The sequence below is a fragment of the Euleptes europaea genome, chromosome 20, assembly GCF_029931775.1.
Source record: "Euleptes europaea isolate rEulEur1 chromosome 20, rEulEur1.hap1, whole genome shotgun sequence".
Lineage (NCBI taxonomy): Eukaryota > Metazoa > Chordata > Lepidosauria > Squamata > Sphaerodactylidae > Euleptes > Euleptes europaea.
In genome coordinates, this window is record NC_079331.1 from 3,644,777 (window position 1) to 3,657,395 (window position 12,619).

The window sequence follows — 12,619 nt, forward strand, 5'->3', positions numbered from 1 at the left end:
AATTTTGAAGCAGAAAGGCGACAAAGCTCAGGAAGCGTTCTTTGAGATCCAATGTGGTGCCTACCTCACAGGGTGTCTGTTTTGAGGAGGGGAAGAGAAGGCGATTGTAAGCCAGTTTTTTCCTCCCTTAAGTGGTAGAGAAAGTCAGCATATAAAAACCTCCTCCTCCTCCCATTATAGGTAGATCTGGAGAACCGGGTTTGGTTCCCCACTCCTCCACATGAGCGGTGGAGGCTAATCTGGTGAACTGGATTTGTTTCCCTGCTCCTACGCACGAAGCCAGCTGGGTGACCTTGGGCTAGTCACACTTCCCTTAGAGCTCTCTCAGCCCCACCTACCTCACAGGGTGCCTGTTGTGGGGAGGGGAAGGGAAGGCGATTGTAAGCCACTTTGATTCTCCCTTAAGCGGTAGAGAAAGTCGGAATATAAAAACCAACCCCTCTTCTTCTTCTTCTTCTAAATCTGCATTCAGACATTAAGAAGTTCTGGTATCTTCATGATGAAAATTTCACCTCTCGTTTTATTCCTGCACTTCCACATTCTCCCTCTCTTCCCAAATTGGCATTTTCCTGCCCCCAAAACCTGTTTAGAATCCCAGAGGGGAAAAAAATACAACCCCGATTTGTTTAAACACTTAAACATGACATCACAACTCTCGCTAGACTGAAGGCTTCCTAAACCAGGAAACATTAAATCTCAGTTCCTCACCCAAGAGAATACGCCAAGGATAATTCTCGGCACAAACAAGTTCTGTTTTGTGTGCGTGATCTGAATACAGCCTAAGCGATCATGTCAAAGCGAGCGTCCTGCTTTTAATTTTTGTTCGAGCATTGCACGCTAAATAGGGAGGAGTGTCGTTTGCAGCTCTCGATGGAAATAATTCAAACCGAAAGAGGAAGGTTTAAAACTGCGCAGATCCGCCAGTACTGAGTGCCTTCCAAGAAATTGTCTTAGAGGTTTACAAGGCTGAGAACCATGAGGCGTTCAGAGAAGTTGAAGGAAGCGTTTCTTGGAAGAGTCGGTGCGACTTGCTGATGTAAGAGATCGCACCGATTACGGAAGAAAGTTCTGCTAATGGAAACCGATCAGGGAACTGAAAATGGCGAAAGGGAAGCCAGGGTGTCACTCTGATCGATCTTACTAGACGTTTGGCAGTCAAATGGAGGAACCTGGTGCTCTCCAAGAACTTCAGCAGCGAAACGATTGAGATCACATTGGAGCAGAGCCCCTAACCTGGACTTGAATGAGAATGGAGCTCGCGGGCACGATTCGAACAACTACGGCCAACCGGATGTACGTACTACGAGACAAAGATGAAGAGCGGCTACCTAAGCACCACAAAGACAGCCAAACGCTGGCCAGGGATGCTCTAGGCATATCTGGTTCTCTCTCTCTCCATTTTACCCTCATGTCAACCCTGTGCGGTAGGGTCAGCGGAGGCAGCATGAACTGGCCCTAGGTCACCCAGCGAGCTTGGTGGATTTGAACCAGGGTCTCTGGGATCTTAGGCCGACTTTCTAACCATTGCATACCACTGGTCTGAATTCACAGAATGACGGAAGGGTCCGTAGAGGCCATCTAGTCCAACCCCCCTGCTCAATGCAGGATCAGCCTAGAGCATCCCTGACATGTGGCTTGTCCTGCCTCTATGTAAAGACTGCCAGTGAGGGGGAGCTCACCACTGTCAAACAACTCTTACTGTAAAAAATTGTTTCCTAAATATCCAGGCGGTACCTTTCCTCCCGCAAATTAAACCCATTATTGCGAGTCCTAGCCTCTGCTGCCAACAGGAACAGCTCCCTGCCCTCCTTTAAGGGACAGCCCTTCAAATACTTCAAGAGAGCAATTCTGTCAAAGAGGTATCAGGGAAGGAAGAGAGAGTCCTTAAAGAGGAACAGATTCCCCACCATCGAGAATCTTTATTATTCATTTCAAACACCAGAATCCACCCCCTGTGGAGACTGTTGCCGCGTCCCCTTTGAGCTCAATCAGTTCCTCTCCCCAGGGAGGGGGAGGTGTCGGCGGCATCCTCCCTCCCTCTCTCTAACCGTGCCCCCCACCAAAGCCCCCTCCTCTAAAATTATCTCATTTGGCCCCTGTGGTTAAACCCCCCTGGGCTGGAACAGGTGTTAAGTGCCGCATTTGAAGGCAATTAACTTGGCAGGCGCATCCGGCTTGGAGCATCTGGTGGGAGGTCCCGGGACGCTCCAGCTGCGGTCCGAAGAAGAGGATGCAGGAAGAGGAAGGAAGGGGCCCAGTGGCAAACTGAATAGTAAAAGCCCCACACACACCTCCCCCTCCCTCGGCTTTCTACAAGGGAGTCTTGCGATCCTATGCACATGATAGGATCCTCGCCATACAGGATCTCCCTTCTGCAAATCTATGATGAGGTCGCACTTGGAATTCTGTGTACAGTTCTGGTCACCATACCTAAAAAAGGATAATAGAATAGAATCATAGAGTTGGAAGGGACCACCAGGGTCATCTAGTCCAACCCCCTGCACAAGGCAGGATATCGCGGCGCTTGAGAAGGTGCAGAAAAGAGCAACCAAAATGCTCATAAGGACTAGAGCCGCTGCCCTAGGAGGAGCGGATAAAACGCTCAGGGCTGTTTAGCTTGGAAAGAAGGCGGTTCAGGGGAGACATGATAGAGGACTATAAAATTATGCATGGTACGGAGTGGACAGGGAGAAGCTTTTCTCCCTCTCTCATAAGACTAGAACGCGGGGTCGCCTGCTGAAGCTGGAGGGTGACGGATTCAAAACGGATAAAAGGAAGTATTTCTTCACACAACGCATCGTTAAATTGCGGAACTCCCTGCCCCAGGATGTGGTGATGGCTGCCAACTTGGAAGGCTTGAAGAGGGGAGTGGACATATTCATGGAGGAGAGGGCTATTCATCGCTATTAGTAAAAATGGATACTAGTCATGATGAATACCTGTTCTCTCCAGGATCAGAGGAGCATGCCAAATATATTAGGTGCTGGGGAACACAGGCAGGATGGTGCTTCTGCAGTTGTCTTGCTTGTGGGCTTCCTAGAGGCCCCTGGCTGGCTGCTGCGTGAACAGACTGCTGGACTTGATGGGCCTGGGTCTGATCCAGCAGGGCCTTTCTGATGTTCAAGGGGCAGAGCAACATTCCGAATCCAGATCTTGATTCTCTGGAGGCCAACCGAGGCAGAAGAACATAAGAAGGGCTCTGTTGAATCATATCTTTACAATTATCGAGCTCCGGGACCATCAGCCTGTTTCTCCCACGCCATACCTGTATGCCCCAGAACAAGCCCCCGCAAAGCAGGATAGGGGGCAGAGACATTTAGATAAGCATCTCACTTTCCTTCTATCATGGCCTGGTGAAGATCAGCAGAGCACACCCCCTTTTCAGCACACAGCCCTTCGCTATGCCTGAAACCAGCGCCAGCTGAAAATCTCCAACCTTGGGAGACGGTGTTCAGTTTTAATTCTTAATGATATTACATTTTGATTCCCAAGAGCCGGTTTTGGGAGAGGATTCTTGGCTGAGACACACAGGATAAAAGCAAACTGTTCAGTTTTGGGCACCGCAATTTAAGGAAGGTGTAGACAAGCTGGAACGGGTCCAGAGGAGGGCAACAAAGATGGTGAGGGGTCTGGAGACCAAGTCCTATGAGGAAAGGTTGAAGGAACTGGGTATGTTTCGCCTGAAGAGGAGAAGACTGAGAGGGGATATGAGAACCATCTTCAAGTACTTGAAGGGCTGTCATAGAGAGGAGGGTGCCGAATTGTTTTCTGTTGCCCCAGAAGGTCAGACCAGAACCAACGGGTTGAAATTAAATCAAAAGAGTTTCTGTCTACACATCAGGAAGAATTTTCTAACAGTTGGAGCGGTTCCTCAGTGGAACAGGCTTCCTCGGGAGGTGGTGAGCGCTCCTTCCCTGGAGGTTTTTTAAGCAGACTAGATGGCCATCTGTCAGCAATGCTGATTCTATGACCTTGGGCAGATGATGAGAGGGAGGGCATCTTGGCCAGCTTCTGGGCATGGATTAGGGGTCACTGGGGGTGTGGGGGGATAGTTGTGAATTTCCTGCATTGTGCAGGGGGTTGGACTCGATGACCCTGGTGGTCCCTTCGAACTCTGATTCTATGATTCAAACACCAATAAATGAATATTGACAACGAACGCACAAATCCAGCCCATGTTGGACTTGCAAAAACAACCGGACATACAATTCTAAACGTGTTAAGAACCCCCCCCCTTTATGGGACACGATCCAGCCCCACTGATCTCAAGAGGAGCCCCTCCCGCAGAAATGGACAGGATGCCAAGGGTTTTTAAGAGGGAAGAGAGCAATTAAAAATGAAAGAGAGATGCGTTCTAAAATCAGGCCTTGAAAAGTGCCGGAATGGAATCAGCCGGATCAGTTCGCATCTCTCCCCCCTCCCAGCCCCTGGGAAGAAAACTTCATTTCCCCTTTTTATCCTTCCCAGAAAGACAACGGGGAGAAGAGCTGCTTCACTGCCCAACACTGGGAAGACAAAGAAAAGGGGGGAAGGGAGTGAAAAAGGAGAGAGAGAAGAAACAGATGTAAAGCGGAGGGAACAAGGCAGGGTAGGGTTGGTCCAGGAAGCCTCAAATGACCTTTTTTAAATTCTAGGAAGGAAAAGTACATTGCAATCTTTTTATCGGCCTCTGTTTCATGGAAAGCCAGGCCATGAATATTTCAAATAAGTAAGTGGCATGGGGGAAAAATAACCCTGTATTTTAAAACATTGAAACCAACCAACTTAAAAGACAAACATTTTTTATCGTGAGCCAGAATATAACGTTATCCTGGGAGAAATATGGGTATGTACGGAAGGGGAATGTGTGTGCCCTCCCACAATAAACACATGAAGCTGCCTTCAACTGAACCAGACCCTTGGCCCATCAAAGTCAGTATTTTCTACTCAGACCAGCAGCGGCTCTCCAGGGTCTCAGGCAGGGGTCTTTCCCATCACCTACTTGCCTAGACCCTTTAACTGGAGATGCCGGGGATTGAACCTGGGACCTTCTGCATGCCAAGCAGATGCTCTACCACTGAGCCTTAGCCCTTCCCCTTACATGAAGCTGCCTTCTACTGAATCAGACCCTTGGTCCATCAAGGTCAGTATTGTCTACTCAGACCGGCAGCGGCTCTCCAGGGTCTCAGGCAGAGGTCTTACACATCACCTACTTGCCTAGCCCCTTTAACTGGAGATGCCAGGGATTGAACCTGGGACCTTCTGCATGCCAAGCAGAGGCTCTATCACTCAGCCGCAGCCCCTCCCAAGAGAAAAAAAGGGCCAAGCAGGAAAGCTGTAGAGAAACTATACAAAAACTAGGATTTTGTCCAAAGAGAATCATGACCCCAACCACATTTTAGCTGGAGACGAAGAAACAGGCCGGTCATAGGCTGTTCTTCTCGAATGCAATGGGTTCTACAGTCCTCTGTAGTGATTGTACACATATCTGCAAGACTGTTGGTTTTGCCACAGCGAGACTTAAAACGGCTGCCCTGCTGGAAGCGTTTTTTCCTGTCCGATGGCCCAGCCGACAAGAAAGTAGCTCCGTGCAAAAAAAAATTGGAATTCCAGCTCCCAAGCTCCATATATGGTTAAGCTGAGATCTGGGAAATCTCCAAAAGCAGCAAGGAGAAACGCTGGACCAAGACTGCTTGGCATGCAGAAGGCCCCAGGTTCAATCCCGGCATCTCCAGTTAAAGGGACCAAGCAAGTAGGTGATGTGAAAGACCTCCGCCAGAGACCCTGGAGAGCCATGGAGAGGGGCTGTGACTCAGTGGTAGAGCATCTGCTTGGCATGCAGAAGGTCCCAGGTTCAATCCCCGGCATCTCCAGTTAAAGGGGCTAGGCAAGTAGGTGATGTGAAAGACCTCTGCCTGAGACCCTGGAGAGCCGCTGCCAGTCTGAGTAGACAATACTGACTTCGATGGACCAAGGATCTGATTCAGTATAAGGCAGCTTCATGTGTTCATGCATTCTATGGCATTATACCCCCCCACATCCTTCTACCTCCCCCAAACCTCCCCCTGTCTAGGCTCCACCTTCAAATCTCCAGGTATCTCCCCCAACCCTGAGTCGGCAACCCTCTTAGCCGATCTCCAGGTTTGGTGGAGGATTCTCGTCCTTTGGGGGCCGCGGATGGTCTTTGCCCTTTGGGAGCGAAAACATTTCAAAAACAAGCCAGACTTCCGCATCAGAGGCCTTTGCAAGGGGCATGGGAAAAAGCCAGGCTGGGTTTCCGGACCATTTGGACACGCCCCCTCCACACTTTTGCCAGCTTAAGTACATAAGACCATAAGAAAAGCCCTGCTGGATCAGACCCAGGCCCATCAAGTCCAGCAGTCTGTTCACACAGTGGCCAACCAGGTGCCTCTAGGAAGACCCCAAACAAGACACCTGCAGCAGCACCATCCTGCCTGTGTTTCACAGCACCTAATATATTTGGCATGCTCCTCTGATCCTGGAGAGAACAGACATAATCATAAGAACATAAGAAAAGCCATGCTGGGTCAGACCCAGGCCTATAAAGTCCAGCTGTCTGTTCACACAGTGGCCAGCCAGGTGCCTCTAGGAAGCCCCCAAACAAGACAACTGCAGCAGCACCATCCTGCCTGTGTTCCACAGCACCTAATATAATAGGCCTGCTCATCTGATCCTGGAGAGAACAGGTATGCATCATGACTAGTATCCATTTTGACTAGTAGCCATGAATACCCCTTTCCTCCACGAACATGTCCCCTCCCCTCTCAAAGCCTTCCAGGTTGGCAGCCATCACCACATCCTGGGGCAGGGAGTTCCACCATTTAACGATGTGTGTGAAGAAATGCTTCCTTTTATCAGTTTTGAATCTCTCCCCCTCCAGCTTCAGCAGATGACCCTGCATTCCAGTATTACGAGAGAGGGAGAAAAGCTTTTCCCTGTCCCCTCTCTCCAAACCATGCATAATTTTATAGACCTCTCTCAGGTCCCCCCTTAACCGCCTTCTTTCCAGAAGTAGAGTGAGGTCAGCAGCAACACCCCCCTTCCAAAGTCACAGCAAAATCTTGTTTTTTAAAAAATGGATCTCTACAGCAACATCCTCCTAAGATGACTCAAGAGAGGCAGGAAGCAGCACCACTTACGTCAGACAGGGAGGGAGAGGGGAGAAAGGGGTTGGATCCTTCCTAAAAGAGCAAGAAAGGGAAGGGGTAGGGAGGGAAAGGCCCCCCCCCAAAGCCTCTTAAAGGAAGGGAGGAGGCGGCGAGCCAGTGACAACCTGTCACTCAAGAAATATTAACAACAATATTAGGATTAGAATTTTGTGCAAAGGAGATTACTAATTCATCACAAGATGAAGGGAGGCGTAGGGGAAGTCAACAATTCTTTATTATATATAATTTTTTTTTAACAATGTTACCTATTTGTTTTTATTTTTTATCGTTTATGTCATTGTTAAACTATGTGATTAATAATTCTGGAAAAATAATAAAAAATTTATTAAAAAAACAACAACAGTGTTGCATCACGAGCAAGCCCTGGGACCGACAAAAAAAAGCAACAACACCGACGCAGAGAAATGCACGCCTTTCATTTGCAAGAGCAAAAACCCCCAACAACCACCAGAGCAAAAAAAGTTCCACAGCGACAATCCAGGAGCCCCCCCGCCCCCGTGAACGCCAGGCGATCTGGAGCTCGTAGCAAGGATCAGGGCCTCCCCCCTTCCTTTATTGGGTGCTTGCCAAGGGGGGGGGGGAAGAGATGAGACAGGAAAGGGGATCCAATTTTTTTTCCCCGCCCGCCCGCTTCGAAACGCAAAAAAACAGAGGAAGTGTTACGGGAAGACGCCCGGCCCGTCACAATATTACGTTTCGGGTCCCCGCCCCACCTCTTTTTTTTCTTTTGGGGAAAAAAGGGGGTTTCAACCCTCCCCCCCCAAGACACACATCAAAGGTTGGGGGGGCGAATGCCTGAGGGTCCCTTAAGAGGAAAAGGCTCCCAGCGAGCTCAGAAGGGTGCAAAGTACTTGAGCCCCACCCCAAGCAAAATCATCTTGGGGGAAGGAAGCACATGCCCCCCCCCAAATGCACCCCCATTTGAAGCCTAGAAAAGGAGGGACCATATTTATCACCCCCCCATGAATTTTCTAACATCTGAGGCTTCTCACAAGCCAATATGGGGTGGAGAGGGGGAAAGGATCCCCCCCTTCATTTGGAGGACCCCTGATGGGTGTCTGGGGGGGTACAGGATGGGGGGACCAGATGGGGGGGTCTCTACAACCACAGGCAGCAGCTGGCTTGTCTGCCCCCCCATCACCATAGAAACCACATCAGGAGACAACCCCCCCCCCCAATATTCTCTCTATTTGCAAGATCTGGAAACCAGCAGACTTGGGGGGGGGGGAACTAGAGAGAAGCAAGAATGCACTTTTAGAGCCCCCCCAAGACAGTGTTCAAATGAGCACCCAAGCAAGAGGACCCCCCCCCCAAAAACCATGCCAAATCTCAATGCACTCCCATTGACCCCTCCCCGGAATAAAATTCGGAGGAAGGAAAGGGGGGGGGACACATTCCTAAACCACAAGCCAATATTGAGAAGGGGGGCCAAAGCATGCACGTACAATTATTAATATTTAATTGAATCACACTAATACTCCCCCCCAAAGAAAAAACCACACAAGAAAACAGGCCCTGCCCAAAAAAACAAACATTGCAATTTGCAAACAAGAATAGAAACATATATATTTTTTTAAAAAAATAACATTAACTGGAGGAATGAAGAGGAGGAAGTCCGACGCAAAAGAGAGCTACACCTCGCTACTCCCCCCCAATCTGCGCCCCCTAATCTCTTTGGGGGGTGGGGGTGGAAAACTCACCAGCTCTTCTTCGGGGCTCAGCTCCGCGGCCATCCTGCCGCCAGTCCGCTCCAGGTCTCCCCGTCGAAAAATCAGATTCCCCCCCCCTTCCTTCCAAACTTTTCCAAAGCCCCCCCCCCCAAAAAAGAAATTCCAGATAATTGACCTGGCTGCTTTAACACCCCCCCACACCAACAACTTGATGGGGGGTGTCAACCGAGGCGGTCCCGTAGCCGATTCAGGCGGCTCCCAAACTTCGCATTCTTCTTGAGGATATGTATCCCCCACCCCAATTTTTTAAAGGGAAAAAAATCTCTTTTCAACTTGGCAAAAAGCGGGGAGGCCTACGGGGGTTTCCTTTGCAATCGCCTCCCCCATTAATACCGTTTTCAAAGCTACAAAACGTGACCCAAAGTTTTCCCCCCCAAAAAAATCCAATGTTTTTTTCCCCTTTCTGGGCCTTGCTCACTTATGCGATCCGGATCTTGCTTTTGCTGAAAATGTCCTCTGGGCTTGGCATATTGCAATAGACATGAAGGCAGGAGTGGGGGGAATAATTTATTTCCCCAGTTTTTTAAAAAATACCTCTTTCGAAATTGCAAAACTTCCACCCCCCGCCCAAAAAAACCCCAACCCCGGTTTTGCAATCCCCTCCGGATTATTTTGCACGCTTGCAAAACCCTGAAATCTCTCGCCTCCTGTTGCTTTTTTGGAGTGGAAGGAGGGGGGGTGCAAAAAAAGAAGGAGGAAAAATATAATTCAGATCAGGGAATCGCCTTCAGATCAGGGAATCGCCTTCTTCTGCATCTTCATTCAGGGGCGGACGCCTCTCCCTGCAGCCTCCATGGCTGTGTCTCTTCTCGCAGTCCTCCTCGTTCCTCAAAAGCAACAGTCGAGAAGAGAGAAAGCCAGAGAGGGAGGGAGGGAGGGAGGAAGGAAGCAGAGGCGCCCCCCCCCCAGCTGGCGGCCAATGCAGTTTCCAGTTTCCCTCATCCACCTCCCCAGCCCCCTCCCCTCTGCTCCATTCAGAAAGTGAATCCCATTCACAAAGCGGAGGACCAGCGGAGAGAGGGGGGGTGGGATGGATCGGAGGGGGGGGGGGAGCAAGTCAGCCAGCCAGCCCAACCAAGGGAAACAGGAAGCTCTCTGAGGGAGGAAGCAGAAGAGAAGGTCAGAGACAGGAGAGAAATGCAATCACGCACACACAAGGTACACACAGGGACTTTGCTTACCTGGGCAAAAACATCACCAGCGCCGTACCTGCGCATGAGGACTGACCATCCCACACTCCCCAAAATAAGGGGTTTAGCTTTAGATGTCCCTTAGGCTAGCTGGTAGCTCGGGACCCGCATGGTACTAAGCCGCTGCCGCCGCCCCCTCCCCAAAGCATGTGGTTGCAGCTGGATTCCAGACCAGCAGCTTGAGAAGGGGCAGAAAAGAGCAACCGAAACGATCAGGGGGGCTACAGCAGCTGCCCTACGAGGAGCGGTTAAAGCGCTTGGGGCTGCTTAGCTTGGAAAGAAGGCGGTTGAGGGGAGACACGATAGAGGTCTGTAAAATTATGCACGGTACGGAGAGAGTGGACAGGGAGAAGCTTTTCTCCCTCTCCCATAATACTAGAATGTGGAGTCATCTGCTGGAGGGGGAGAGATTCAAAACTGATAAAAGGAAGTATTTTTTCACACAACACATAGTTAAATGGTGGAACTCCCTGCCCCAGGATGTGGTGATGGCTGCCAACTTGGAAGGCTTGAAGAGGGGAGCGGAAATGTTCATGGAGGAAAAGGGTATTCATGGCTATTAGTCAAAATAGATGCTTGTCATGAGGCATACCTATTCTCTCCAGGATCAGAGGAGCATGCCTATTATCTTAGGTGCTGTGGAACGCAGGTAGGATGGTGCTGCTGCAGTTGTCTTGTTTGGGGGCTTCCTGGAGGCACCTGGTTGGCCACTGTGTGGACAGACTGCTGGACTTGATGGGCCTGGGTCTGATCCAGCAGGGCCTTTCTTACGTCCTTATGTTCTCTGTAGCACCCTAGGGCCCAATAAGATTTGCAGGGGATGAGCTTTCGAGAGTTCCGGCTCCCTTGGTCACAGACCTCTGGAAAGCTCATACCCCGAAAATCTCGTTGGTCTCTAGGGTACTACTGGACTTGAATCCAGCTGTGTTGCTGCAGAACAAGTCAGCTACCCTCCGAAACTGCTGTTAGTGTGGGAATTTGACTTTGGAACAAGGTTTTCTCTTTTGAAATTTGTTTCAGGTTCCCCTCAATGGGGCGGGGGGAGGGAGTTGTGAATTTCCTGCATTGTGCAGGGGGTTGGACTAGATGACCCAGGTGGTCCCTTCCGACTCTAGGATTCATGCCATTTGGGGATTTTTCTATGAAGTGTTAAAGGGGCCTGCATGGCCATCTATTCCAACTACATGCTTAGTGCAGAAAGCGTACCGCCCCTCTTATTTATTTAGTTAATGTATAGTCTTCCTCCCTAATGGGACCCCAAAACAGCCTTACACGATTCTCGTCTCCTCTATTTTATCCTCACAACAATCCTATCAGGTAGGCTAGGCTCAGAGGTCCCCAAGGTCACCGAGCAAACTTTCATGGCAGCGTTGAGATTCGAACCCAGGCCTCCAACACTCTAACCACTACACCACTCTGGCTCTCTCTCTCTCGATCAGTGATCCTTACCTGTACACCATCAGGTTGTTAACTCTGGTTTGGGAAATTCCTGGAGGTTTGGATCCTGGGGGAGGGAGCTCAGCAGGATGTGATGCCATAGACTCCGCCCTCCTAAGCAGCCTTTTTCTCCAGGGGAACTGATCTCTGCAATCTTGAGATTCATCCTGGAGGTTGTGAGTCTGGGAGAACTCCAGGCTTTGCCTGGAGGTTGGCAACCCAGCACAACCTGCTGATTGTTTGCAGGGGGGGGATCCAACAGCAAGATCCATAGTGGGGTCACTTAGAAGGAAACCCCGGTGCATTCGATGGGGGGGGGGGTTCAGGGGACGGGAGTACAGTCCTGTTTATTCACAGTATTCCTCGCCTGGCTTGCTAGACATCCGAAGCAGCTAAAAATAAAAACATAATATCATTAAAAACCGTGACAGGATACAAAGCAAGGTCGTGATACAATATAACCCGGCTGCAGAAAAACGTCTCAGCAACGCGAATGGCCGAAGATGCCGTGAATGAGGCGATGCTTTACTTGCTTCCTGAAAAAACTGGAGAAATACCCCATTCTCTGACAAGGGCACTACAAAGCATCGGGGCCACTGCAGAGAAGACACTGCCTTCTTGGTCTACATCACAAATGCACTGGTTGCATTTAGGAAGCCCTGTGTGTATGTTGTGTGTGAAGTGCCGTCAAGTCGCTTCCGACTCATGGCGACCCTATGAATCAAAGTCCTCCAAAAGGTCCTATCTTTGACAGCCTTGCTCAGATCTTGCAAACTGAAGGCCCATCTCTTGTTGGGCCTTCCTCTTTTCCTGCTGCCCTCGACTTTTCCTAGCACAACGGTCTTTTCCAGCGACTCTTGTTTTCTCACAATGTGACCAAAATACGATAGCCTCAGTTTAGTCGTTTTAGCTTCTAAGGTCAGTTCAGGCTTGATTTGGTCTATTACCCACTGATTTCTTTTTTGGGAAGTCCACGGTATCTGTAACGCTCTCCTCCAACACCACATTTCAAAGGAATCTACTTTCTTCCTATCAGCTTTCACGCCCATACGTAGTAACAGGAAGCCCTACAAGCTTTTTACTTCAGAGGGTA

General features: G+C 49.8%; 1 protein-coding gene across 1 annotated transcript in view; it reads right to left on the reverse strand.

The window, feature by feature from the left end:
• PTPN9 (protein tyrosine phosphatase non-receptor type 9) overlaps nucleotides 1-8,905 on the reverse strand; it is a 28,248-nt gene extending 19,343 nt beyond the window's left edge. Inside the window, exon 1 of the mRNA XM_056865802.1 lies at nucleotides 8,870-8,905. Coding sequence (XP_056721780.1) covers nucleotides 8,870-8,902 — 33 coding nt within the window. The 5' untranslated portion in view covers nucleotides 8,903-8,905. The remainder of the gene's footprint in view (nucleotides 1-8,869) is intronic.
• Between the last annotated feature and the right edge of the window lie 3,714 nt (nucleotides 8,906-12,619).